The 27,758-nt window shown below is 44.5% G+C and overlaps 3 protein-coding genes and 1 non-coding gene across 7 annotated transcripts; 2 read left to right on the forward strand and 2 right to left on the reverse strand.

Annotated features, from left to right (window-relative positions):
* Positions 1-2,506: 2,506 nt before the first annotated feature.
* Positions 2,507-5,325, forward strand: LOC112240015 (ovarian cancer G-protein coupled receptor 1). Of its 3 annotated transcripts, none has more exons than XM_042317579.1 (3): positions 2,507-2,999; positions 3,752-3,805; positions 4,256-5,325. In XM_042317579.1, exon 3 carries the CDS (start codon positions 4,347-4,349, stop codon positions 5,202-5,204), a length of 858 nt encoding a protein of 285 aa, XP_042173513.1. In that variant the 5' UTR covers positions 2,507-2,999; positions 3,752-3,805; positions 4,256-4,346; the 3' UTR covers positions 5,205-5,325. The 3 variants fall into 3 exon arrangements, with proteins under 3 accessions (XP_042173513.1, XP_042173514.1, XP_042173515.1); XM_042317580.1 differs by having other exon boundaries at positions 2,507-2,989; XM_042317581.1 differs by having other exon boundaries at positions 2,998-3,009.
* Positions 5,326-7,394: 2,069 nt separating this feature from the next.
* Positions 7,395-8,297, forward strand: LOC121845733 (high mobility group nucleosome-binding domain-containing protein 5-like). The gene is made up of 2 exons (XM_042317577.1): positions 7,395-7,403; positions 7,701-8,297. Exons 1-2 carry the CDS (start codon positions 7,395-7,397, stop codon positions 8,268-8,270), a joined length of 579 nt encoding a protein of 192 aa, XP_042173511.1. The 3' UTR covers positions 8,271-8,297.
* Positions 8,298-18,765: 10,468 nt separating this feature from the next.
* Positions 18,766-25,180, reverse strand: LOC112240016 (polyadenylate-binding protein 1A). Of its 2 annotated transcripts, XM_024408395.2 has the most exons (11): positions 24,313-25,180; positions 23,730-23,923; positions 23,439-23,554; positions 22,837-22,976; positions 22,510-22,610; positions 22,155-22,388; positions 21,628-21,991; positions 21,407-21,520; positions 20,265-20,489; positions 19,257-19,480; positions 18,766-19,162 (listed from the first exon to the last, which is right to left on the reverse strand). In XM_024408395.2, the coding sequence occupies exons 1-10, from the start codon at positions 24,503-24,505 to the stop codon at positions 19,263-19,265; spliced, it is 1,899 nt and encodes a 632-aa protein (XP_024264163.1). In that variant the 5' UTR covers positions 24,506-25,180; the 3' UTR covers positions 18,766-19,162; positions 19,257-19,262. The 2 variants fall into 2 exon arrangements, with proteins under 2 accessions (XP_024264163.1, XP_042173507.1); XM_042317573.1 differs by lacking the exon at positions 18,766-19,162 and having other exon boundaries at positions 19,458-20,168; positions 20,209-20,489.
* LOC112240018 lies at positions 19,596-19,674 on the reverse strand. Its single transcript, XR_002951944.1, has one exon. It is a non-coding gene; the product is annotated as a small nucleolar RNA SNORD72 (small nucleolar RNA).
* Positions 25,181-27,758: the final 2,578 nt, after the last annotated feature.

Consider the following 27,758-nt stretch of genomic DNA (forward strand, 5'->3'; position numbering starts at 1 on the left):
TATCATTCTGACACCAAACTGATACAAACTGACACCAAACCCACTTTTTCCAACTCGTTTAGAAGCCAACTATCACATACTTCAGAGCTGGCCCAAAATTCACAACGTCTTCTGTTCAAACCATAATAAAAACGGAAAACACGTAGTTACGTTCTAGCTGCGGGTCCAGTTCTGACATTGTGTCTAGGCCTATGTGAGGCGACCCCGAATCCCAAGTTTCGGCTCGATAGGTCATTTGGTGCCCGAGCAAGACCCTAATTGGTGCAGAAAATCCACTTTTTTCCTTGAATGAGCTATCGGACAGAAACGTTGGGGTCCGTCTATATGGGCCGAGGCGGTCACAATGCACCTAGTCTTGCGACTCTGGGACATTTCTAAATGTCGTCATTTTCGTGATGCAAAAATGAATTGAAGTTATTGCAAATGTACGAGGCTGTTTCTCGGTCCGAGAACCTTCTAGAGCCACGTAACTCACCACGCACTATCGAACTGAGGTCTAGAACAGGTTTCTAAAGTTTCAGAACTCTAGGTCTGACGGTTCTTTAACTTCTTGCGACTATCAAACCCGGATCCGGGAGCGTAATCATAGCCTCAAACTAATTAGCATAACGCAGCAGACATAAATCTTCCTACAAAATCTTCCTATTCATGAAAATCACAAATGAAATATATTGAGACACAGCTTAGCCTTTTGTTAATCACACTGTCATCTCAGATTTTCAAAATATGCTTTACAGCCAACGCTAGACAAGCATTTGTGTAAGTTTATCATGGCATAATGCTATGCTAGGCTCTGCTGGCAGCAGGCAACATTTTCACGAAAATAAGAAAAGCAATCAAATTAAATCATTTACCTTTGAAGAACTTTGGATGTTTTCACTCAGGAGACTCCCAGTTAGAGAGCAAATGCTCCTTTTTTCCAAAAAGATTTTTTTTGTTGGCGAAATAGCTCCCGTTTGTTCATCACGTTTGGCTAAGAAATCGACCGGAAAATGCGGTCACTACAACGCCGAACTGTTTTCCAAATTAGCTCCATAATATCGACAGAAACATGGCAAACATTGTTTAGAATCAATCCTCAAGTTGTTTTTCATATAACAATTCGATAATATACAATTGGTTTCTCATAAGAAGCGATTGGAAAAATGGCTACTTGTGTACTTTACGCAAGATTTTCTGCGGGAGCCATCATGTGACCACTTGCTAAATGTGGTCCCTTACGGCTATTCTTCAACATAAATGCGTAAAAAGACGTCACAATGCTGTAGACACCTTGGGGAATACGTAGAAAACGTAAGCTCATTCGTAGCTCATTCACAGCCATATAAGGAGTCATTGGCATGAGGCGGTTTCACTTCCTAATTGGATTTTTATCTGGGTTTCCCCTGTAACATCAGTTCTGTTGCACTCACAGACAATATCTTTGCGTCAAAGTGTTTTCTATCCAAAGCTGTCAATTATATGCATAGTCGAGCATCTTTTCGTGACAAAATATCTTGTTTAAAACGGGAACGTTTTTTATCCAAAAATGAAAATACTGCCCCCTAGTTACAAAAGGTTAATAGTTTGAACAAGGTTAACTAATGAGGGCAGTGTATGTCTCTACGTACCCCAATGTGTCCCTCCTTCCAAGCTGTGTGTTTTTCTTTTAAATTTTCTGGGAGAAATGACTGATTGACAGTTCATGGGGGTTGCCTAATCACACATATGAAGTTTTGGAAAGATCTGACTTTTTTAACCCTTGGAAACAGCCCCTGTGACACCAATTATGGCACTTCCGGTTGGCACAGGAAGCTATAAGTAAATATCCTCATTGGGGTATGCTTTTACAGAATCCTGAGTTGTAAGTGTTTACGTTAAGAATTGACTGATTTACACTGGGTTGAATGCACTATTTCTATCAAACTGCAGGCAGGGTATGGATATACACGTTTAGGGTGATTTTAACCACTTCCGGTTGCTACAGGAAGCTTAGAATCGACACAGGTAGACCGCATAGTGGCCTGATGGACTGTCATTGAAGACAGGTTCATAAGGCATTCATAACCTACATAGGCTTCAGGTTGACTTTAGAGGAGCAGGCAATGTATTCCTATGGGGAGAGAAGTCATTGTAATCTGTGAGATCAAAAAACCCTGTTTTACTGTTAAGGGTTAATGCCACACGGTCAAGGTTAGGCTTGCACAGATCGGGAGGACCTCAGGAACGTACCCGAGGTCGAATTGTGCTTCTCACCCTAACGGTTCTCTCACTGTCACCCAAAAGCAAATTACATTTAGGGCCAGGCTTCATTTTGGGCCTACGGTTTTTCACGGTCGCTGCACTCAAAGCGAGCTACAGTCAAGCGGGGCATCTCGTTGAACTCGGCACGGCCTTGAGAATATGGAAATGCCATTGCAGGCTCTGTGTGTCTTTAAGCACCGCACTTTGTCACTCCATCCTTGCTGTGTGTGTGTGTGAGAGAGCTTTTCTTTGACATCTGTTGGGAGAAATGACTGACTTACAGTTCATGGGGGTTGCCTAATCACACATATGAAGTTTTGAAACGATCTGACCTTTTTTAACCCTTGGAAACAGCACCTATGACATCATTTTAAGACACTTCCGGTTTACACAGGAAGCTGAAAGCGACCTCTAATGCGTATTATAAGATGTGTGCATGAAGTGTATTATGTTACAGGTCAGAGGTCGAATCGAAGTAGAAACTTAGTGTGGAATGGATTAGGTCCGGGATCAGATGTCATATTCCTGTTGTCATTCTGAAATACATGGAAGTAGTAACTTAGTGTGGAATGGATTAGGTCCGGGATCTTTTAACCACTGGTAGTAATGTCATGTGATCTCCCTGACCAATCAGCTATCGAAGACTGACAAATGCTACAGTAACACAAATTGTGCAATGACTTTTGACATCCTGGAGTGCTGGACTTCCTGTCTCACAGTATTTAAGGCTCAGACGTACATGCTGTATTGTCACTGGGTGTGCACCGTGAGTATCTGTGAGTATCTGTGCTGTATCTGTGAGTATCAGTGCTGTATCTGTGAGTATCAGTGCTGTATCTGTGAGTATCAGTGAGTATTTGTGCTGTATCTGTGAGTATCTGTGCTGTATCTGTGAGTATCTGTGAGTATTTGTGCTGTATCTGTGAGTATCTGTGAGTATTTGTGCTGTATCTGTGAGTATCTGTGAGTATTTGTAGCTGTATCTGTGAGTATTTGTGCTGTATCTGTGAGTATCTGTGCTGTATCTGTGAGTATCTGTGCTGTATCTGTATCTGTGAGTATCTGTGCTGTATCTGTGAGTATCTGTGAGTATTTGTGCTGTATCTGTGAGTATCTGTGCTGTATCTGTGAGTATCAGTGCTGTATCTGTGCTGTATCTGTGAGTATCAGTGCTGTATCTGTGAGTATCTGTGCTGTATCTGTGAGTATCTGTGAGTATTTGTGCTGTATCTGTGAGTATCTGTGAGTATCTGTGAGTATTTGTGCTGTATCTGTGAGTATCTATGAGTATCTGTGAGTATCTGGGAGTATATGTGCTGTATCTGTGAGTATCTATGAGTATCTGTGAGTATCTGTGAGTATCTATGAGTATCTGTGAGTATCTGTGAGTATCTGTGAGTATCTGTGAGTATCTATGAGTATCTGTGAGTATCTATGAGTATCTGAGAGTATCTGTGCTGTATCTTTATCTGTGCTGTAAAAAAAAAAGGCATGTTTCTAACTTGCATTTCCACTTCCTGATAATTAGTTGATTTGATAGGCGCTACAAGACGAACGCCAGTTAATCTAATTGAACCACCAGGTAAGACTGTAGATTCCATGGTTGCTAAATGGTTATTGGAACTGTTCTTGTGCTTCACATGTTAGCCACTGAAATACACAGTGATGACTTCGTTTTTCTCAGTTTTTTCTATCATATGATATTCATAAAAAAATGTCGTAATGGCTCAATTGATTAGTTAATTGCATAAAAAGAGATGTTTTAAGGTAAGAATGTAAGAATGTTACTGTCTATAGACATTGCACTTTGACAGGTCTATTTGGTATTACATGTTCAGTTTTACTAAAAATACACAGAACGTAGAACTATATTGAGCATACTTCCTGTTTCTTTAGAAGGGAAATGCTTTTAGATTTAGAGTAAAGATGCATAATTGAGGTCAAAACGAGACCTGTTTTAAAGAATCATGACTGGGATCTTAGATGTTATAGAGTAAAACACCAGCTATTTCACTTTTTTTTCTGAGTGTAGGCGCACAACAGGAAAATATTAAGGACCTTGAACTTGGAATCTGAAGAACCCTGCCATTCACTAGTTCCTGCAACAACAAGCACCATCAAGGATGGCTGGAGAAAACCTCTACAATGTTACGGACGACATCCCATCCAATTGGATCATCATTGAAACCGTCGTACAGTGGACAACATTCACCATTGGTTTTCCTCTGATCTGTCTGTCCATTTATGCCATGTACTTCCTGATCAGAGCTGATCACATCGCTCCAGTCTATGTTATCAACCTTCTTATTGCAGATCTCATTCAGATCTGCATGAGGCCGTTCAACCTTTCTGGTACCTGGCAATTTATTGTAATTTTGATTGATTTCTTTGGTATTAGTGCAAGCATTAGTTTCATGGTATGTGTTGCTCTCGAGAGATATATTGTGATTGCTTTTCCTCTCTGGTACCGTTTTCGCCGTAACATCAAATACTCGCTCATAATGTCCTCCGTCATCTGGGTTATCCCTTTCATCCAAATCTGCATGTTGCACCTCACAACGACTCTCGAGATGAAACTTATTCTGTTTGCAGTTAACCTCCTCATACCCTTTCCATTGCTCGTATTCTTCCTCGTGGGCACGTTGAAAGCTCTGTCCGTCTCCATCTCTGTGCCAGCTGTCGAACAGAGACGGATTATTGGTACCCTGGCCCTTGTGCTGGGCAATTACACAGTCCTGTTCCTACCCCTCATCATACAATATCTGATATCAGGGATAACAGGCAGAGAAAATGTAAAGATCGGGACCCTCTTTGAGAGATTCAGCCCCCTTGTGGATCCCCTACTCTATGTGTTCATGAGAAAGGGAGCTAAGGACACTCTGGCCTTCCCCTGCTTCGGCAAGCTGATGGGTGACGAGGAGCAGAGTCAGGTCACCAACACTATGACCATGACTGATAGTGTAGTAGAAGGCTCCAGGTAGGACAGATGCAGGGTAATGGACTGTATCTGTATGATTCACTATGTACAGTGCCTTGCGAAAGTATTCGGCCCCCTTGAACTTTGCGACCTTTTGCCACATTTCAGGCTTCAAACATAAAGATATAAAACTGTCTTTTTTTGTGAAGAATCAACAACAAGTGGGACACAATCATGAAGTGGAACGACATTTATTGGATATTTCAAACTTTTTTAACAAATCAAAAACTGAAAAATTGGGCGTGCAAAATTATTCAGCCCCCTTAAGTTAATACTTTGTAGCGCCACCTTTTGCTGCGATTACAGCTGTAAGTCGCTTGGGGTATGTCTCTATCAGTTTTGCACATCGAGAGACTGAATTTTTTTCCCATTCCTCCTTGCAAAACAGCTTGAGCTCAGTGAGGTTGGATGGAGAGCATTTGCGAACAGCAGTTTTCAGTTCTTTCCACAGATTCTCGATTGGATTCAGGTCTGGACTTTGACTTGACCATTCTAACACCTGGATATGTTTATTTTTGAACCATTCCATTGTAGATTTTGCTTTATGTTTTGGATCATTGTCTTGTTGGAAGACAAATCTCCATCCCAGTCTCAGGTCTTTTGCAGACTCCATCAGGTTTTCTTCCAGAATGGTCCTGTATTTGGCTCCATCCATCTTCCCATCAATTTTAACCATCTTCCCTGTCCCTGCTGAAGAAAAGCAGGCCCAAACCATGATGCTGCCACCACCATGTTTGACAGTGGGGATGGTGTGTTCAGGGTGATGAGCTGTGTTGCTTTTACGCCAAACATAACGTTTTGCATTGTTGCCAAAAAGTTCAATTTTGGTTTCATCTGACCAGAGCACCTTCTTCCACATGTTTGGTGTGTCTCCTAGGTGGCTTGTGGCAAACTTTAAACGACACTTTTTATGGATATCTTTAAGAAATGGCTTTCTTCTTGCCACTCTTCCATAAAGGCCAGATTTGTGCAATATACAACTGATTGTTGTCCTATGGACAGAGTCTCCCACCTCAGCGGTAGATCTCTGCAGTTCATCCAGAGTGATCATGGGCCTCTTGGCTGCATCTCTGATCAGTCTTCTCCTTGTGTGAGCTGAAAGTTTAGAGGGACGGCCAGGTCTTGGTAGATTTGCAGTGGTCTGATACTCCTTCCATTTCAATATTATCGCTTGCACAGTGCTCCTTGGGATGTTTAAAGCTTGGGAAATCTTTTTGTATCCAAATCCGGCTTTAAACTTCTTCACAACAGTATCTCGGGCCTGCCTGGTGTGTTCCTTGTTCTTCATGATGCTCTCTGCGCTTTTAACGGACCTCTGAGACTATCACAGTGCAGGTGCATTTATACGGAGACTTGATTACACACAGGTGGATTGTATTTATCATCATTAGTCATTTAGGTCAACATTGGATCATTCAGAGATCCTCACTGAACTTCTGGAGAGAGTTTGCTGCACTGAAAGTAAAGGGGCTGAATAATTTTGCACGCCCAATTTTTCAGTTTTTGATTTGTTAAAAAAGTTTGAAATATCCAAAAATGTTGTTCCACTTCATGAATGTTGCTGATTCTTCACAAAAAATACAGTTTTATATCTTTATGTTTGAAGCCTGAAATGGCAAAACTCAAAGTTCTTGTTCAAATGATCGGCATTGAAACAAACTCCTTGTTCAAAACAGAGGCCTTGTTCTTTTCTTTGTTTAAATTATCCCTTTACGGGCCTCCCGAGTGGCGCAGTGGTCTAAGGCACTGCATCGCAGTGCTTTAGGCGTCACTACAGACCCGGGTTTGATTCCAGGCTGTGCCATAACCAGCCGCGACCGGGAGTCCCAAGTTGCGGCACACAATTTTCCCAGCATTGTCCGGGTTAGGGGAGGGTTTGGCCAGGGGGGGATTTACTTGGCTCATCACGCTCTAGCGACTCCTTGTGGCGGCCCGGGCGCCTGCACGCTGACTTCTGTTGCCAGTGGACGGTGTTTCCTCCGACACGTTGGTACAGCTGGCTTCCGGGTTAAGCGTGCGGGTGTTAAGGAGTGCGGTTTGGCTGGTCATGTTTCGGAGGATGCATGACTCAACCTTAGCTGCAACTCCCCAACGGGCTCGGGAGAGGCAATGAGACAAGATCGCAATTGGATAGCACGAAATTGGTGAGGAAAAAAGGGGTTAAAAAATGTATTGTTTTATTGTTGTAGTTAAAATGTGGAGAGTACATGCCTTGCTTTTTTATATACAATACATGACATACTGTATTGTACACAGCCCTATTCTGCATTGCACTGTCTGTGTTGGGCGTATTGCAGCTTTTCAGAAAAATATGGACTTCTTTCCTTCAATAAACTGATCATGTGGATATTTGAGATCACTCTTTCTCCTCTTTTGTTCCCATTCTCTCCCGGAGTCCCTTTAAAAAAGAGGACACTGAAAGTGGTCAGAGTTAGAGCCAGTTTGTTCATTGTACCTTGGTGACGCAGTGGCCAGGGCAGATAGGGGTTTGAATGACTAGGCATGTTGGGCAGCCTTCCTTCTCCAGAGACACAGTCTGGTTGATGGGCTGACAGGGCTGCGTGAGAGACCCCTCAACGGGTTCCAGGAGAACGCACAGGGAGATCAGGAGAACGCACAGAAACAGGGAGATCAGGAGAACGCACAGGAACAGAGAGATCAGGAGAAGGCACAGGAACAGGGAGATCAGGAGAACGCACAGGAACAGGGAGATCAGGAGAAGGCACAGGAACAGGGAGATCAGGAGAACGCACAGGAACAGGGAGATCAGGAGAACGCACAGGAACAGGGAGATCAGGAGAACGCACAGGAACAGGGAGATCAGGAGAACGCACAGGAACAGGGAGATCAGGAGAACGCACAGGAACAGGGAGATCAGGAGAACGCACAGGAACAGGGAGATCAGGAGAACGCACAGGAACAGGGAGATCAGGAGAACGCACAGGAACAGGGAGATCAGGAGAAGGCACAGGAACAGGGAGATCGGGAGAACGCACAGGAACAGGGAGATCAAGGTGCCTACACACGAAGACCTAACATCCTGAAAGAGAGCCTAAGTGAAAACAAATGATTTTCTCTGACATTAGAAATGGTCCAGTGGAAATGGCTTTTTATTTCGCAAATAGTTGTAATAACTGATCAATAGAGATGGGTTTACCTGAAGGACTCAGTCTGATCAATAGAGATGGGTTTATCTGAAGGACTCAGTCTGATCAATAGAGATGGGTTTATCTGAAGGCCTCAGTCTGATCAATAGAGATGGGTTTACCTGAAGGACTCAGTCTGATCAATAGAGATGGGTTTACCTGAAGGACTCAGTCTGATCAATAGAGATGGGTTTACCTGAAGGACTCAGTCTGATCAATAGAGATGGGTCTTAGGCCTGATAGAGATGGGTTTCTGAAGTCTGATCAATAGAGATGGGTTTATCTGAAGGCCTCAGTCTGATCAATAGAGATGGGTTTATCTGAAGGACTCAGTCTGATCAATAGAGATGGGTTTACCTGAAGGACTCAGTCTGATCAATAGAGATGGGTTTACCTGAAGGACTCAGTCTGATCAATAGAGATGGGTTTACCTGAAGGACTCAGTCTGATCAATAGAGATGGGTTTACCTGAAGGACTCAGTCTGATCAATAGAGATGGGTTTACCTGAAGGACTCAGTCTGATCAATAGAGATGGGTTTACCTGAAGGACTCAGTCTGATCAATAGAGATGGGTTTATCTGAAGGCCTCAGTCTGATCAATAGAGATGGGTTTATCTGAAGGCCTCAGTCTGATCAATAGAGATGGGTTTATCTGAAGGCCTCAGTCTGATCAATAGAGATGGGTTTATCTGAAGGCCTCAGTCTGATCAATAGAGATGGGTTTATCTGAAGGCCTCAGTCTGATCAATAGAGATGGGTTTACCTGAAGGACTCAGTCTGATCAATAGAGATGGGTTTATCTGAAGGCCTCAGTCTGATCAATAGAGATGGGTTTATCTGAAGGACTCAGTCTGATCAATAGAGATGGGTTTACCTGAAGGACTCAGTCTGATCAATAGAGATGGGTTTATCTGAAGGACTCAGTCTGATCAATAGAGATGGGTTTACCTGAAGGCCTCAGTCTGATCAATAGAGATGGGTTTATCTGAAGGACTCAGTCTGATCAATAGAGAGGGGTTTACCTGAAGGACTCAGTCTGATCAATAGAGATGGGTTTACCTGAAGGCCTCAGTCTGATCAATAGAGATGGGTTTATCTGAAGGCCTCAGTCTGATCAATAGAGATGGGATTATCTGAAGGCCTCAGTCTGATCAATAGAGATGGGTTTACCTGAAGGACTCAGTCTGATCAATAGAGATGGGTTTACCTGAAGGACTCAGTCTGATCAATAGAGATGGGTTTACCTGAAGGACTCAGTCTGATCAATAGAGATGGGTTTACCTGAAGGACTCAGTCTGATCAATAGAGATGGGTTTACCTGAAGGACTCAGTCTGATCAATAGAGATGGGTTTACCTGAAGGACTCAGTCTGATCAATAGAGATGGGTTTATCTGAAGGCCTCAGTCTGATCAATAGAGATGGGTTTATCTGAAGGCCTCAGTCTGATCAATAGAGATGGGTTTATCTGAAGGCCTCAGTCTGATCAATAGAGATGGGTTTATCTGAAGGCCTCAGTCTGATCAATAGAGATGGGTTTATCTGAAGGCCTCAGTCTGATCAATAGAGATGGGTTTACCTGAAGGACTCAGTCTGATCAATAGAGATGGGTTTATCTGAAGGCCTCAGTCTGATCAATAGAGATGGGTTTATCTGAAGGACTCAGTCTGATCAATAGAGATGGGTTTACCTGAAGGACTCAGTCTGATCAATAGAGATGGGTTTATCTGAAGGACTCAGTCTGGTCAATAGAGATGGGTTTACCTGAAGGCCTCAGTCTGATCAATAGAGATGGGTTTATCTGAAGGACTCAGTCTGATCAATAGAGAGGGGTTTACCTGAAGGACTCAGTCTGATCAATAGAGATGGGTTTACCTGAAGGACTCAGTCTGATCAATAGAGATGGGTTTACCTGAAGGACTCAGTCTGATCAATAGAGATGGGTTTATCTGAAGGACTCAGTCTGATCAATAGAGATGGGTTTACCTGAAGGACTCAGTCTGATCAATAGAGATGGGTTTACCTGAAGGCCTCAGTCTGATCAATAGAGATGGGTTTATCTGAAGGCCTCAGTCTGATCAATAGAGATGGGTTTACCTGAAGGACTCAGTCTGATCAATAGAGATGGGTTTACCTGAAGGACTCAGTCTGATCAATAGAGATGGGTTTACCTGAAGGACTCAGTCTGATCAATAGAGATGGGTTTACCTGAAGGACTCAGTCTGATCAATAGAGATGGGTTTACCTGAAGGACTCAGTCTGATCAATAGGCCTCAGATAGAGATGGGTTTATCTGAAGGCCTCAGTCTGATCAATAGAGATGGGTTTATCTGAAGGACTCAGTCTGATCAATAGAGATGGGTTTATCTGAAGGCCTCAGTCTGATCAATAGAGATGGGTTTATCTGAAGGCCTCAGTCTGATCAATAGAGATGGGTTTACCTGAAGGACTCAGTCTGATCAATAGAGATGGGTTTACCTGAAGGACTCAGTCTGATCAATAGAGATGGGTTTACCTGAAGGACTCAGTCTGATCAATAGAGATGGGTTTACCTGAAGGACTCAGTCTGATCAATAGAGATGGGTTTATCTGAAGGACTCAGTCTGATCAATAGAGATGGGTTTATCTGAAGGCCTCAGTCTGATCAATAGAGATGGGTTTATCTGAAGGCCTCAGTCTGATCAATAGAGATGGGTTTATCTGAAGGCCTCAGTCTGATCAATAGAGATGGGTTTATCTGAAGGCCTCAGTCTGATCAATAGAGATGGGTTTACCTGAAGGACTCAGTCTGATCAATAGAGATGGGTTTACCTGAAGGACTCAGTCTGATCAATAGAGATGGGTTTACCTGAAGGACTCAGTCTGATCAATAGAGATGGGTTTACCTGAAGGACTCAGTCTGATCAATAGAGATGGGTTTACCTGAAGGACTCAGTCTGATCAATAGAGATGGGTTTACCTGAAGGACTCAGTCTGATCAATAGAGATGGGTTTATCTGAAGGCCTCAGTCTGATCAATAGAGATGGGTTTATCTGAAGGACTCAGTCTGATCAATAGAGATGGGTTTATCTGAAGGCCTCAGTCTGATCAATAGAGATGGGTTTATCTGAAGGCCTCAGTCTGATCAATAGAGATGGGTTTACCTGAAGGACTCAGTCTGATCAATAGAGATGGGTTTACCTGAAGGCCTCAGTCTGATCAATAGAGATGGGTTTATCTGAAGGCCTCAGTCTGATCAATAGAGATAGGGTTTATCTGAAGGACTCAGTCTGATCAATAGAGATGGGTTTACAGTCTGAAGGACTCAGTCTGATCAATAGAGATGGGTTTATCTGAAGGACTCAGTCTGATCAATAGAGATGGGTTTACCTGAAGGACTCAGTCTGATCAATAGAGATGGGTTTACCTGAAGGACTCAGTCTGATCAATAGAGATGGGTTTACCTGAAGGACTCAGTCTGATCAATAGAGATGGGTTTACCTGAAGGACTCAGTCTGATCAATAGAGAGATGGGTTTATCTGAAGGACTCAGTCTGATCAATAGAGATGGGTTTACCTGAAGGACTCAGTCTGATCAATAGAGATGGGTTTACCTGAAGGCCTCAGTCTGATCAATAGAGATGGGTTTATCTGAAGGCCTCAGTCTGATCAATAGAGATGGGTTTACCTGAAGGACTCAGTCTGATCAATAGAGATGGGTTTACCTGAAGGACTCAGTCTGATCAATAGAGATGGGTTTACCTGAAGGACTCAGTCTGATCAATAGAGATGGGTTTATCTGAAGGACTCAGTCTGATCAATAGAGATGGGTTTATCTGAAGGCCTCAGTCTGATCAATAGAGATGGGTTTACCTGAAGGACTCAGTCTGATCAATAGAGATGGGTTTACCTGAAGGACTCAGTCTGATCAATAGAGATGGGTTTATCTGAAGGCCTCAGTCTGATCAATAGCGATGGGTTTATCTGAAGGACTCAGTCTGATCAATAGAGATGAAGGGGTTTATCTGAAGGCCTCAGTCTGATCAATAGAGATGGGTTTATCTGAAGGACTCAGTCTGATCAATAGAGATGGGTTTATCTGAAGGCCTCAGTCTGATCAATAGAGATGGGTTTATCTGAAGGCCTCAGTCTGATCAATAGAGATGGGTTTCTGCCTCAGTCTGATCAATAGAGATGGGTTTACCTGAAGGACTCAGTCTGATCAATAGAGATGGGTTTACCTGAAGGACTCAGTCTGATCAATAGAGATGGGTTTACCTGAAGGACTCAGTCTGATCAATAGAGATGGGTTTACCTGAAGGACTCAGTCTGATCAATAGAGATGGGTTTATCTGAAGGACTCAGTCTGATCAATAGAGATGGGTTTATCTGAAGGCCTCAGTCTGATCAATAGAGATGGGTTTATCTGAAGGCCTCAGTCTGATCAATAGAGATGGGTTTATCTGAAGGCCTCAGTCTGATCAATAGAGATGGGTTTATCTGAAGGCCTCAGTCTGATCAATAGAGATGGGTTTACCTGAAGGACTCAGTCTGATCAATAGAGATGGGTTTACCTGAAGGACTCAGTCTGATCAATAGAGATGGGTTTACCTGAAGGACTCAGTCTGATCAATAGAGATGGGTTTACCTGAAGGACTCAGTCTGATCAATAGAGATGGGTTTACCTGAAGGACTCAGTCTGATCAATAGAGATGGGTTTACCTGAAGGACTCAGTCTGATCAATAGAGATGGGTTTACCTGAAGGACTCAGTCTGATCAATAGAGATGGGTTTATCTGAAGGCCTCAGTCTGATCAATAGAGATGGGTTTATCTGAAGGCCTCAGTCTGATCAATAGAGATGGGTTTATCTGAAGGCCTCAGTCTGATCAATAGAGATGGGTTTATCTGAAGGCCTCAGTCTGATCAATAGAGATGGGTTTATCTGAAGGCCTCAGTCTGATCAATAGATATGGGTTTACCTGAAGGACTCAGTCTGATCAATAGAGATGGGTTTATCTGAAGGCCTCAGTCTGATCAATGGAGATGGGTTTATCTGAAGGCCTCAGTCTGATCAATAGAGATGGGTTTATCTGAAGGACTCAGTCTGATCAATAGAGATGGGTTTACCTGAAGGACTCAGTCTGATCAATAGAGATGGGTTTACCTGAAGGACTCAGTCTGATCAATAGAGATGGGTTTACCTGAAGGACTCAGTCTGATCAATAGAGATGGGTTTATCTGAAGGACTCAGTCTGATCAATAGAGATGGGTTTACCTGAAGGCCTCAGTCTGATCAATAGAGATGGGTTTATCTGAAGGACTCAGTCTGATCAATAGAGATGGGTTTTAGTCTGATCTAGAAGGACTCAGTCTGATCAATAGAGAGGGGTTTACCTGAAGGACTCAGTCTGATCAATAGAGATGGGTTTACCTGAAGGACTCAGTCTGATCAATAGAGATGGGTTTACCTGAAGGACTCAGTCTGATCAATAGAGATGGGTTTATCTGAAGGACTCAGTCTGATCAATAGAGATGGGTTTACCTGAAGGACTCAGTCTGATCAATAGAGATGGGTTTACCTGAAGGCCTCAGTCTGATCAATAGAGATGGGTTTATCTGAAGGCCTCAGTCTGATCAATAGAGAGAGATCAGTCTGATCAATAGAGTTTACCTGAAGGACTCAGTCTGATCAATAGAGATGGGTTTACCTGAAGGACTCAGTCTGATCAATAGAGATGGGTTTACCTGAAGGACTCAGTCTGATCAATAGAGATGGGTTTATCTGAAGGACTCAGTCTGATCAATAGAGATGGGTTTATCTGAAGGCCTCAGTCTGATCAATAGAGATGGGTTTACCTGAAGGACTCAGTCTGATCAATAGAGATGGGTTTACCTGAAGGACTCAGTCTGATCAATAGAGATGGGTTTATCTGAAGGCCTCAGTCTGATCAATAGAGATGGGTTTATCTGAAGGACTCAGTCTGATCAATAGAGATGGGTTTATCTGAAGGTTCTATCTGAAGGTTTATCTAGAAGGACTCAGTCTGATCAATAGAGATGGGTTTATCTGAAGGCCTCAGTCTGATCAATAGAGATGGGTTTATCTGAAGGCCTCAGTCTGATCAATAGAGATGGGTTTACCTGAAGGACTCAGTCTGATCAATAGAGATGGGTTTACCTGAAGGACTCAGTCTGATCAATAGAGATGGGTTTACCTGAAGGACTCAGTCTGATCAATAGAGATGGGTTTACCTGAAGGACTCAGTCTGATCAATAGAGATGGGTTTGGGTTTATCTGAAGGACTCAGTCTGATCAATAGAGAGAGATGGGTTTATCTGAAGGCCTCAGTCTGATCAATAGAGATGGGTTTATCTGAAGGCCTCAGTCTGATCAATAGAGATGGGTTTATCTGAAGGCCTCAGTCTGATCAATAGAGATGGGTTTATCTGAAGGACTCAGTCTGATCAATAGAGATGGGTTTACCTGAAGGACTCAGTCTGATCAATAGAGATGGGTTTACCTGAAGGACTCAGTCTGATCAATAGAGATGGGTTTATCTGAAGGCCTCAGTCTGATCAATAGAGATGGGTTTATCTGAAGGCCTCAGTCTGATCAATAGAGATGGGTTTATCTGAAGGCCTCAGTCTGATCAATAGAGATGGGTTTATCTGAAGGCCTCAGTCTGATCAATAGAGATGGGTTTACCTGAAGGACTCAGTCTGATCAATAGAGATGGGTTTATCTGAAGGCCTCAGTCAGATCAATGGAGATGGGTTTATCTGAAGGCCTCAGTCTGATCAATAGAGAGATGGGTTTATCTAGAGATGGGTTTATCTGAAGGCCTCAGTCTGATCAATAGAGATGGGTTTATCTGAAGGACTCAGTCTGATCAATAGAGATGGGTTTACCTGAAGGACTCAGTCTGATCAATAGAGATGGGTTTATCTGAAGGACTCAGTCTGGTCAATAGAGATGGGTTTATCTGAAGGACTCAGTCTGGTCAATAGAGATGGGTTTACCTGAAGGCCTCAGTCTGATCAATAGAGATGGGTTTATCTGAAGGACTCAGTCTGATCAATAGAGAGGGGTTTACCTGAAGGACTCAGTCTGATCAATAGAGATGGGTTTACCTGAAGGACTCAGTCTGATCAATAGAGATGGGTTTACCTGAAGGACTCAGTCTGATCAATAGAGATGGGTTTATCTGAAGGACTCAGTCTGATCAATAGAGATGGGTTTATCTGAAGGCCTCAGTCTGATCAATAGAGATGGGTTTATCTGAAGGCCTCAGTCTGATCAATAGAGATGGGTTTATCTGAAGGCCTCAGTCTGATCAATAGAGATGGGTTTATCTGAAGGCCTCAGTCTGATCAATAGAGATGGGTTTATCTGAAGGCCTCAGTCTGATCAATAGAGATGGGTTTACCTGAAGGACTCAGTCTGATCAATAGAGATGAAGGTTTATCTAGAGAGGTTTATCTGAAGGCCTCAGTCTGATCAATAGAGAGATCTGAAGGACTCAGTTATCAATGAGATGGGCCTCAGTCTGATCAATAGAGATGGGTTTATCTGAAGGACTCAGTCTGATCAATAGAGATGGGTTTATCTGAAGGACTCAGTCTGATCAATAGAGATGGGTTTATCTGAAGGACTCAGTCTGATCAATAGAGATGGGTTTATCTGAAGGCCTCAGTCTGATCAATAGAGATGGGTTTATCTGAAGGCCTCAGTCTGATCAATAGAGATGGGTTTACCTGAAGGACTCAGTCTGATCAATAGAGATGGGTTTACCTGAAGGCCTCAGTCTGATCAATAGAGATGGGTTTATCTGAAGGACTCAGTCTGATCAATAGAGATGGGTTTATCTGAAGGACTCAGTCTGATCAATAGAGATGGGTTTACCTGAAGGACTAAGAGGGTTCAGTCTGATCAGGCTGAAGGACTCAGTCTGATCAATAGAGATGGGTTTTCTGACCTTTATTTTCCTATGTATGTTTTTCTTTATTTTCCTATGTTTATTTAGTGTTGGTCAGGGTGTGAGTTGGGGTGGGCAGTCTATGTTTTGTCTTTATTTAGTGTTGGGGTGGGCAGTCTATGTTTTGTCTTTATTTAGTATGGTCAGGGCGTGAGTTGGGGTGGGCAGTCTATGTTTCGTCTTTATTTAGTGTTGGTCAGGGCGTGAGTTGGGGTGGGCAGTCTATGTTTTGTCTTTATTTAGTGTTGTGAGTTGGGGTGGGCAGTCTATGTTTTGTCTTTATTTAGTATGGTCAGGGCGTGAGTTGGGGTGGGCAGTCTATGTTTTGTCTTTATTTAGTGTTGGTCAGGGCGTGAGTTGGGGTGGGCAGTCTATGTTTCGTCTTTATTTAGTGTTGGTCAGGGCGTGAGTTGGGGTGGGCAGTCTATGTTTTGTCTTTATTTAGTATGGTCAGGGTGTGAGTTGGGGTGGGCAGTCTATGTTTCGTCTTTATTTAGTGTTGGTCAGGGCGTGAGTTGGGGTGGGCAGTCTATGTTTTGTGTTTCTATGTTTAGGTTTCGGCCCAGTATGGTTCTCAATCAGAGGCAGGTGTCGTTAGTTGTCTCTGATTGAGAATCATACTTAGGTAGCCTGGGTTTCACTGTTGGTTTGTGGGTGTTTGTTTCCTGTGTCAGTGTTTGTCACCGCACGGGACTGTTTCAGTTTGGTTTATTTCATGTTATCGTTTATTGTTTTGTATTTCATAGTGTTCAGGCTTCTCTTATTAAAATTTGTCATGAACACTTACCACGCCGCATCTTGGTCCGATCCTTACTCCTCTTCAGATGAAGAGGAGAGCTGCCGTTACAGCAGCAGAGAGGTGTGTCCTGATGGGCAGTGTGTTTGGGCCTTTAAACAGTGGAGGAGAGCTGCCGTTACAGCAGCAGAGAGGTGTGTCCTGATGGGCAGTGTGTTTGGGCCTTTAAACAGTGGAGGAGGCTGGTATTCAGGGTTGGATGCTCTCTGCTCATGATTTCTCCCCCTTCACAACAACCTTGAATAGAATCCTATGTTGGTAACAGAATGGATGACTGACACAATGACTTCCTCCTGAACTCTACTTTGCACAGTTCAGACTTCTGCATGTGACTCGGTACCTGTACCCCCGCACATTGACTCGGTACCTGTACCCCCACACAGAGTACTGGAGTGGAGGGTCACAGATGTCAGATCACTGGCTGACCAGTCATTCAGAATACTGGAGTGGAGGGTCACAGATGTCAGATCACTGGCTGACCAGTCATTCAGAGTACTGGAGGGTCACAAATGTTAGATCACTGGTTGACCAGTCATTCAGAGTACTGGAGGGTCACAGATGTTAAATCACTGGTTGACCAGTCATTCAGAGTACTGGAGGGTCACAGATGTTAGATCACTGGTTGACCAGTCATTCAGAATACTGGAGTGGAGGGTCACAGATGTTAGATCACTGGTTGACCAGTCATTCAGAGTACTGGAGGGTCACAGATGTTAGATCACTGGTTGACCAGTCATTCAGAATACTGGAGTGGAGGGTCACAGATGTTAGATCACTGGCTGACCAGTCATTCAGAGTACTGGAGGGTCACAGATGTTAGATCACTGGCTGACCAGTCATTTAGAGTACTGGAGGGTCACAGATGTTAGATCACTGGTTGACCAGTCATTCAGAGTACTGGAGGGTCACAGATGTTAGATCACTGGTTGACCAGTCATTCAGAATACTGGAGTGGAGGGTCACAGATGTTAGATCACTGGTTGACCAGTCACTGGTACTGGAGGGTCACCAGATCATGACCAGTCAGAGTACTGGAGGGTCACAGATGTTAGATCACTGGTTGACCAGTCATTCAGAGTACTGGAGGGTCACAGATGTTAGATCACTGGTTGACCAGTCATTTAGAGTACTGGAGGGTCACAGATGTTAGATCACTGGTTGACCAGTCATTCAGAATACTGGAGTGGAGGGTCACAGATGTTAGATCACTGGCTGACCAGTCATTTAGAGTACTGGAGGGTCACAGATGTCAGATCACTGGTTGACCAGTCACACCTGCCTTTAACATTGCTGGTCACCTCAGAAGAAAACTCTCATTAGTTTACAAAGAGAGACCATATTTGGGAGGTTGTAAAGGCAACTGGTGATCAGCTGGAGCTGTACATCACACATTCACGAGTCACCTCCATTATCACTGTAACCTGCAGCACCACCTAGTGGCAGACCACAGCTCCTGCTATGCCACACCAGTGCTCTGCAGTACCCATCATCTCAAAAGTACAGGTCAGCGTTTCCATTAGCGACTACAGTGCACTAAAAAGTGTGGGGGGAACTATTGCTCATCATCGTAATAATTCTGCCTTTTGGACTGACTATAATGTGAATGCCATCCACAAAGAGGTTAGGATGAACCTTCGTGCACCAGCTCAAAAGGAAAAGACGGCCATTTTAAGTGTTTGATATCTTTATTTAGCAGTTTTCAATCCAAATGACAAAGTACTCAGCTATCTCCTCTCTGAACACAACAGCTGATATTCTGAGTATTGATACTGGAAGAGGAAATAAAACAATGGAATGTTTCTCTTTTATGGGTCACATTTGTCAAACATTTTTCAATAATTAAGATTAGTTTTTGCTATTTTTTTTTGTTTGTCCACTTTTGTAACTTTTAATAACAAGGACTAGCTTTAATCTTCTCTAGACCCGGCAGATGTTGTATTCATTTTTTGTAAAGAAATGCTTTATTCATTTTTGCAATGTTTTCAGAGTTTTCAGGTTTTTTTTCCATGTTTAAATTTTTTCTACCATTTTCTTCGGTGAAGCAAGTTAAAGGATTACCGTCTCTGAAACAAAAACAAACAAACAAACGTGAACATTAGTATCATGCCAACATCGATGTAACACTTTAAATAATACATTCTATAATATAGTTCTTACCAGTTCTTAGCTGGGGACTCCGGCGGGGTTGGTGGGCTTCTGGGCGGACTCCTTGGCCTGGTGAGCCTGCAGCACAGCAACAGCCTCGTCCACCTTGGAGCGGAGAGACTCGGGAGACTCCAGCATGTGGAGCAACTCGGAGTTGTCTATCTCCAACAGCATGCCGGTGATCTTTCCAGCCAGACTGGGGTGCATGTTTTGGATGAGAGGGAACAGACGCTCGCCTGGAGAATGGGGAGGGGAGGATTCAGCAAAAGGACCCAGAAAAAGGCTCAGCAGGGCCAGCAGTCAGAACAACAGATGCTACTTCTTCAGTGGTTCATGACGGATAGGTTGGGCTCTTTGTCTCAGTTAATAAATAAGAATCACTGAAATTCATAAGTTCAGACATTGTTACTGAATGCATCATTGACAAAGAGCACATAAAAAGGTTGATCCTCGTTTAAAGAAGAAGCTGCAGACGGTGTGTAACTCTTTGGACGACAAAACCAGATTCACATAGAAATGGCCGTTATAGATCTGGCATTCTCATCGAAAGCAAGTCTAAGAAGAGGTAGATATGATCTATGTTGCTATTTCTTTACTTCCTGTTCTTAAGTTGTTTTTTTAACTTTCGTTTTTTTGTGCACCAGCTTCAAATAACTGAAAAGACAATATTTTATGATTGCAAAGATATTTCACCGCGGTTTTAGACAGAACAATGATTCTCTACACAATGACTGATTTATTTTATCACATAAAACTGAAGTTAACCAAAATATTCGAATTTTAGCAACCGGGAAATGGCTGGGAGAAATCAACAGGCGAAAATCAGCCAATCCACAACGCCGCCCGGTTAAGTAACATTATGAAACTCTATCATTCCACTATTACTACAGACATCTTCCTGACCTTCCAATGCAGAGAAAGCACCTTTAACTGAAGGACAGACGGGCAAGGTCAGTAAAAGCACCTTTAACTGAAGGAGACGGGAAGGTCAGTAAAACGAGACGTGACCCGGAGACTCACCCAACATCTGCTTCTGTTCCTGAGGAGGAGCAGCCGCCAGCATGGAGGCCGTCAGAGGCTCCTGTCCCTGGACGTGGACAGCCGGCTGCTGCATGGGCACCTGGGGCTGGCTGGCCATGTGCTGCTGGGGGTTCCTCACGCCTGCTGCATACTTGTACTGAGGCATCCTCACCGGGGCTGCAGCAGCCGCCGCACCGGCAGGACGCTGGCCCAGGGCCTGGGTGGCTGGAGAGGGGAGAGGAAAGAGAGGGGAGAGAGGAGGAGAGGAAGTCGGTCAACATCCAAGAGACAGATTCATATATTTCAAGACATGGTGAGTGTACAAAACATTAAGAACAGCGTAATATTGAGTTGAACCCCCCCCGCCCCCAGAACAGACTCAATTCGCCGGGACGTGGACTCTACAAGGTGTAGAAAGCGTTCCACAGCGATGCTGGTCCCTGTCGACTCCAATGCTTCCCACAGTTGTGTCAAGTTGGCTGGATGTCCTTTGGGTGGTGGACCATTCTTGTTACACACAGGAAACTGTTGAGTGTGAAAAACCCAGCCGCGTTGCAGTTCTTGACCAACACAAACCAGGGCGCCTGGCACCTACTACCACACCCCCGTTCAAAGGCACTTAAATATTTTGTCTTGCCCATTCACCCTCTGACACACACACAACCCATGTCTCAAGGCTTAAATCCTTCAACCGACGGTATAAATCAAGTAAATAGCAGCTGAAAGGTGGTTGTGAAAAGCATTACGGTATATACAGGGCTGGGATAACCAGGTAAACTCACCCATTCTCTGGGATAACCAGGTAAACTCACCCATTCTCTGGGATAACCAGGTAAACTCACCCATTCTCTGGGATAACCAGGTAAACTCACCCATTCTCTGGGATAACCAGGTAAACTCACCCATTCTCTGGGATAACCAGGTAAACTCACCCATTCTCTGGGATAACCAGGTAAACTCACCCATTCTCTGGGATAACCAGGTAAACTCACCCATTCTCTGGGATAACCAGGTAAACTCACCCATTCTCTGGGATAACCAGGTAAACTCACCCATTCTCTGGGATAACCAGGTAAACTCACCCATTCTCTGGGATAACCAGGTAAACTCACCCATTCTCTGGGATAACCAGGTAAACTCACCCATTCTCTGGCCGGCCATCATGCGTGGCACCTGGGAGGACGAGGGCCTCATGGCACCGAAGGTCTGCGGCCTGGGGGCGGACGGACGCATGGCGTTGGGCATGTTCTGGAAGTCTGGAAGCAGAATGGACCATTAAAACATCAAACGACTTCCTGGATGGAGCTATTGGGTTCTAGTCTGGAGTTAAACTGTGGCTAAAATAAAAAATATAGATCATTACGTTGTGGTCGGACACCCTGGGTGGCCCAGCGTGGGCCTGGTCTCAGCTGAGCCAGCTGATTGGTGGAGTAGTAGGCAGCGCGGTTCTGAGTCTGGGGGATGGCAGCCATGAAGTACCCGGAGGGAGGGGCAGGCTGGTAGGGGTTGAGGACTGGGTTGGGTACGGGCCGGACGGTGGCCATCCTCTGCATGTACTGGTTGGTGAGGTGAGCCTGGCGCTCCTCTTTCCTCTGGGCCAGCGCCACGTACAGAGGCTTGGTGGCCACGATGCGCCCGTTCATCTCAGTCACGGCCTTGGTGGCCTCCTCCGGGGAGGAGAAGCACACGAAACCGAAGCCCTTGCTGCGACCACCTTCCATCATCACCTAGAGAGAGAGGCACATTAAATAAAAGGGGTTTCTGAACCAGAAAGACAGGGGCCTATAGACCACACCACTATATAGAGACAGGCAACAAGCGTACCACCACACTATAGTAATGGCTCAATCAGAGGGTGATGTTGACGTAGGAAGGTTGTAGGAAGGTTACCTTGGCGCTGGTGATGGTACCGAAAGGAGAGAACTCCTTCCTCAGACGCTCGTCGTCGAGGCCATCGTCCAGATTCTTGACGTACAGGTTGACCCCCTGGTAGCGGGTCATACGGTCCTGCTTCATCTGTTCAAACTTGCGTTTCAACTCCGTCTGGCGCTCTCCCTTCTTCTGGGCTCGGCCCACGTAGACCTGGCGGCCGTTAAAATCCTTCCCGTTCATCTCGTCTACAGCCTGAGAACGTAACGGGTACAGGCGGTCCCGCTGAGGTCAAAAATCCCCGTCTTTTACAGGACACGTAGCTCTATTCAACATCCAGATAAGCGATAATAAGGAAATGTACGGTATAACTCACCCTCTGAGCATCCTCGTGCCTCTCAAAGCTGACGAAGCCGAACCCCCGGGACTTCCCGCTGTCGTCCGTCATCACCCTGATGCTCAGGGCCGGTCCTGGAACAGTAGAACCCAACACAAAAACGGCATCAAATTCTAACTCTACGGAACCGACATTTACTACACAAGGAACAAATCGACAATCTGGGCGAGATTCCGTCATAGTGCCGTGACAAAACATTGTGTTATTGGACATTAATCGGGTAGGTCCCTCCCTCCTCGCTTGGTGCCGTTTGCTTCTTAATGAACACACCCCCCGGGTGTGGAACAACGCGTGGAAGACACTTACCATATTTCCCGAACAGCTCCCTCAGCTTCTCGTCGTCCATGTCCTCTCCGAAGTTCTTGATGTACACGTTGGTGAACTCTCTGGCTCTGGCTCCAAGCTCAGCCTCGCGCTCTTTGCGGGATTTGAAGCGTCCGACGAACCTATTGTATGTTAATAAAATAATATTGTGAGTTGAATAGTGTGTTGAAAGGGGCTACCTGTTCTGTAGAGGGGGGGGGGGGCTTGGTAGTGTTTGTTACCACCATTTTGACTAAACCCCCAGGGAAGAGGATTGCGTTTGATAAGGCTGTGAGTAGAAAAGCACAAGGCTACAAAGCAACAGTTCTATATTAGTTGACACTTGAAATAAAACAAAAAAACCTTGAGTTAGTAAGATTAAAGTTAGAACTCACACAAAAAACAAAATCCTGCTTTAAAAATCAAACCATTCTTTTGAATCCAGTTGAAATTGAAAACCAGTCTGCGTTTACAACTCCGTTACATTTCTGTACGGTTTGAGTTGCATTTTAACTCTGTAGACAGCTGACTAACCCCCCCCCCCTTTTCCACCCCCATCTATTATTGATTACGTCTCTAAGTTCACGAGGACTGATCACACTTACACTTTTCTGTCATTGAGCAGCATGCCGTTCATTTTCTCAATGGCTCTTTCAGCCGCCTCCTGGGTCTCAAAATGCACAAAGCCATAGCCCTTTGAGCCATTCTCATCACAAACCACCTGGGAGAAGGGACATCGGAGAGCAACAGGCAGTGGTTTTTAAAAACATCATGCGCACCAAAACAACAGACTCGAAATTCAACACACATTTCAACCAACACTGGGGGGGAGGAGGGGGTGAACAACACAGCACATGGCAGCCACACACAGCCAGAAAGCGTCTCTCTCGTCCTACCTTGCACGATAGGATGTTTCCGAACGCTGAGAAGGTGTCATAGAGGGCCTTGTTATCAATGGACTTGTCCAGGTTCTTGATGAAGATGTTGCCCACCCCACTCTTCCTCAGGGAAGGGTCACGCTGAGACCACATGATACGCAGAGGTCTCCCTTTGATGACGTCGAAGTTCATGGTGTCCAGGGCACGTTCAGCTAGAAACACATATCGGGAGCCGTACCATTAAAATGCGGTTGAAGGAAACCCGCGCCATTGCAGACCATATGCGGCCGATACTCCCAATTGAATCATTGTCAATCTAACACTACAGCAAATTAGGACAGTGAAAGACTCGTTGGCCTACATAGCTTGCTGAACTGAAACCATGTCAATCAAATGTTGACGCGTGATTATGTACTTCGACCTAATGTTATTCATCACACCGGATTGACATTTTTTTTGGTGCAACGTGAACGTGTGAGCCACGTCATGTTATATATATATATTTTTTTTAAATGGTGATTCCATTACCATGACGATTTAAATACGATGTATTATTATTTAAAAAAATTAAAAAAAATAAAAATAAATCATCAATAGTTACCATCGGCTGGTTGTTGGAAGTTAACGTAGGCATATCCGAGGGATCGACGGGTGATCATGTCCCTGCAGACTCGAATGGAGAGGATGGGCCCGGCGGGGCTGAACTTCTCGTACAGCATGGCCTCGGTGATATCCTGGTGCAGGTCGCCCACGTAGAGGGAGGCCATCGGGTAACTGGGGGCGCTTGGATTCATGTCTACCGGATCGGGGTTTTTGGTTGGTTTTTTTAAATAATACGGGAGGGTAATAAACACGTTACGTTGTCAGGTTAACGTCTGTGAAATAGTGTCTTATGACACCGAAGATTTGTTGCTTGCTAAAAAAAATAAAATTAAAAAAATGTTTTGGACGTTTAACTACTTCGCACTTTAGGCCCCAAAATAAGCAATGCGGGCCGGCTGGCTGCTACCTGGTGTCTATAGCGAGCTAACGTTACCTTCTGGAGGAAATAAATTACAACAAAAGTTACCTAGTAGCTACAATATGTCTTAAACTACGACTAGTTAACGTTACTATAATAACAGATGCGATATCGACAACAACAACAAAAATCCCCTGCTACGTTAGCTTCTAGCTAATAAAAAATAAGAATAAAATGTCTCGGTTAACTATTAATATGAAATCACCCCACGCCTTTCCAACAATGTTATCAAATGGAACAAAATGACCTTCTCTTCCGAAATCTCGTCCTATTTTCGACGGGTTACTTGTTAGTCCTGCTTCACCGAGTTTTTCTTTTTCTTACAAAAAAATAATCTTCCCTTGTGTTTATTTATTTTATATATTTTTTTTGTGTTTTTTTTTTGATAATAAAATGTGTGCCGAGGCTCCGGAACACACTCTAGCGTAGCTACGCAGAAGGGAATGAACATGTGGTCATGTGCTGTTGAACCCCCTTAAAACACAGATCTCGCAGATTCTCTCGTTGGTTTGCGTCATCTGATCCTATCAACGCGAGATCTTATTAATCAAGACCTGTTTGATCAATACACGTATTGATTTTTTTGTTTTGTTTTCTTCTTCAATTCTACCAAATAATATTCCTTGGTTTGACCGCTATTGCTGCTCTCAAATTTCTGGTATTAGCAAATGCAACACAGCCATTGGTCTTTGAGGTAAAACAAGTTCACGCATGGTTGTGCACGTTGTTTTGCATGTGGGTTTTGGATTGAACTGAGTGACAACCCGCCAACGTGGCTGGTGATAATATACATTCGTATCAGTCAATGCCAAACTCTACCAGCATTCGGCTGGTGTTAATTTCCCTCCCCGCTGATGAGGGTGTCCGTCTGGAAAATGTGCAGATGCTGTGCTTTTGAGTCATAAAGACATTCGCAGTATGCGTGCAGTAGCTGTTTTAGCTAATATTTATTTTTATAACTAACCCAAGATAGACCAAAGCTTGTCGTTCCAAATGGGAGCTAAATTAATCATAGTGGGGCAGAACAGGCAAGGAGGTGGGCAGAGCCAAGCAAGAGCTATTGAGATTCTATTGGTGCGTTCAAGCAGTCATTTGCATGTTTCCGTTAGGGAACGCCTACTCGATGAAGTGCGCATGTGTAACAACTCATTTCTCGTTTGCATTCCTAAACAACACCATTCAACAACAACTAAAACGCTGGCAAAGGTTAAAGTCTACAAAACGCAGTCCACTCTGTTTGATATTGATTCTAGTTTTGAAAACAGAAAACTGTATGGAGTTCAAATGTTTCATAGATGAGAAAATGAGCAGAATGTTGGCATAAATTCATTTTGTTCCATCTTCTCCCACTGCTGACCACTGGACTTCCTCTCATTACCATATTTGGTAGTGAGTGGAAACGCCAACCAGATGCATCACATTTATACTTCTGGCAAAATATATGGCTCATTGTTCTGTGGTTTTAGTTTTTCCCCCCCACTGTACACCTTCAGCCTCCTCTTTCCTCTCACAACCACCAGGGGAAGCAGTCAGTAGGAGAACATCATTGAAAACATTAACCACACCTGTCTGAGCCCAAACCTGGGCCTGCTTCAGTGTATTTCTGTGGCGGTGAAAACTGTGATTTGAACCTCAAAATGAGTCCGTAGCCTGGTGTATTTAGGACAAAACTCTGTCTAGAATACCTGTTTCCACCCCCTAACTCCTCATCCTGAATATATCAGACCACAAACCCAGGTGTGTATGCTAACCACATGTACGACTCCTGCTGTGGTGCATTGGGGTACCAATTGTTTTCAGTCTCTCCTGATAGACGGGTTTCGGTTCCGGGTGTTGAAATGACTATTGTTTTACCCCAGTGGGAGGTGTGGCTGGGTTCAGGATCTATACATATGTTAATTAAACCCCAGAGCTTCTCTCACACGTCTCCAGTCTCTCCAGTCTCACTGATAAGGAGTGGTTATGTCAACAATAGTCTGTTTCACTCTCGGTATGCATGAGCGGAATGTAACAAGGTTTCTGAGGTCCTGGCTGTGAATATCATGCATTCCACCGAGGACCAATGGGAGGGTTCTAACGAGACACTGAGGAGCCAATGGGAGGGGTTCTAATGAGACACTGAGGAGCCAATGGGAGGGGTTCTAATGAGACACTGAGGAGCCAATGGGAGGGGTTCTAATGAGACACTGAGGAGCCAATGGGAGGGGTTCTAATGAGACACTGAGGAGCCAATGGGAGGGGTTCTAATGAGACACTGAGGAGCCAATGGGAGGGGTTCTAATGAGACACTGAGGAGCCAATGGGAGGGGTTCTAATGAGACACTGAGGAGCCAATGGGAGGGTTCTAAAGCTATGGGTTTAATGACCAACACTGAGTAATGGCCCTCAAGCTGTGGGTTTAATGACCAACACTGAGTAATGGCCCTCAAGCTGTGGGTTTAATGACCAACACTGAGTAATGGCCCTCAAGCTGTGGGTTTAATGACCAACACTGAGTAAGGGGGAGGAGACCACTAGACTACCTGCCTCCCCCTCTAACCACTAGGCTACCTGCCTTCCCCCTCTAACCACTAGACTACCTGCCTCCCCCTCCCCCCCTCTAACCACTAGGCTACCTGCCTCCCCCTCTAACCACTAGACTACCTGCCTCCCCCTCTAACCACTAGACTACCTGCCTCCCCCTCTAACCACTAGACTACCTGCCTCCCCCTCTAACCACTAGACTACCTGCCTCCCCCTCTAACCACTAGACTACCTGCCTCCCCCTCTAACCACTAGACTACCTGCCTCCCCTCCCCTCTAACCACTAGACTACCTGCCTCCCCCTCCCCCTCTAACCACTAGACTACCTGACTACCTGCCTCCCCCCTCTAACCACTAGACTACCTGCCTCCCCCTCTAACCACTAGACTACCTGCCTCCCCCTGCCCCCTCTAACCACTAGACTACCTGCCTCCCCCTCTAACCACTAGACTACCTGCCTCCCCCTCCCCTCTAACCACTAGACTACCTGCCTCCCCCCCCTA

Source organism: Oncorhynchus tshawytscha, unplaced genomic scaffold (genome assembly GCF_018296145.1).
Source record: "Oncorhynchus tshawytscha isolate Ot180627B unplaced genomic scaffold, Otsh_v2.0 Un_contig_556_pilon_pilon, whole genome shotgun sequence".
Lineage (NCBI taxonomy): Eukaryota > Metazoa > Chordata > Actinopteri > Salmoniformes > Salmonidae > Oncorhynchus > Oncorhynchus tshawytscha.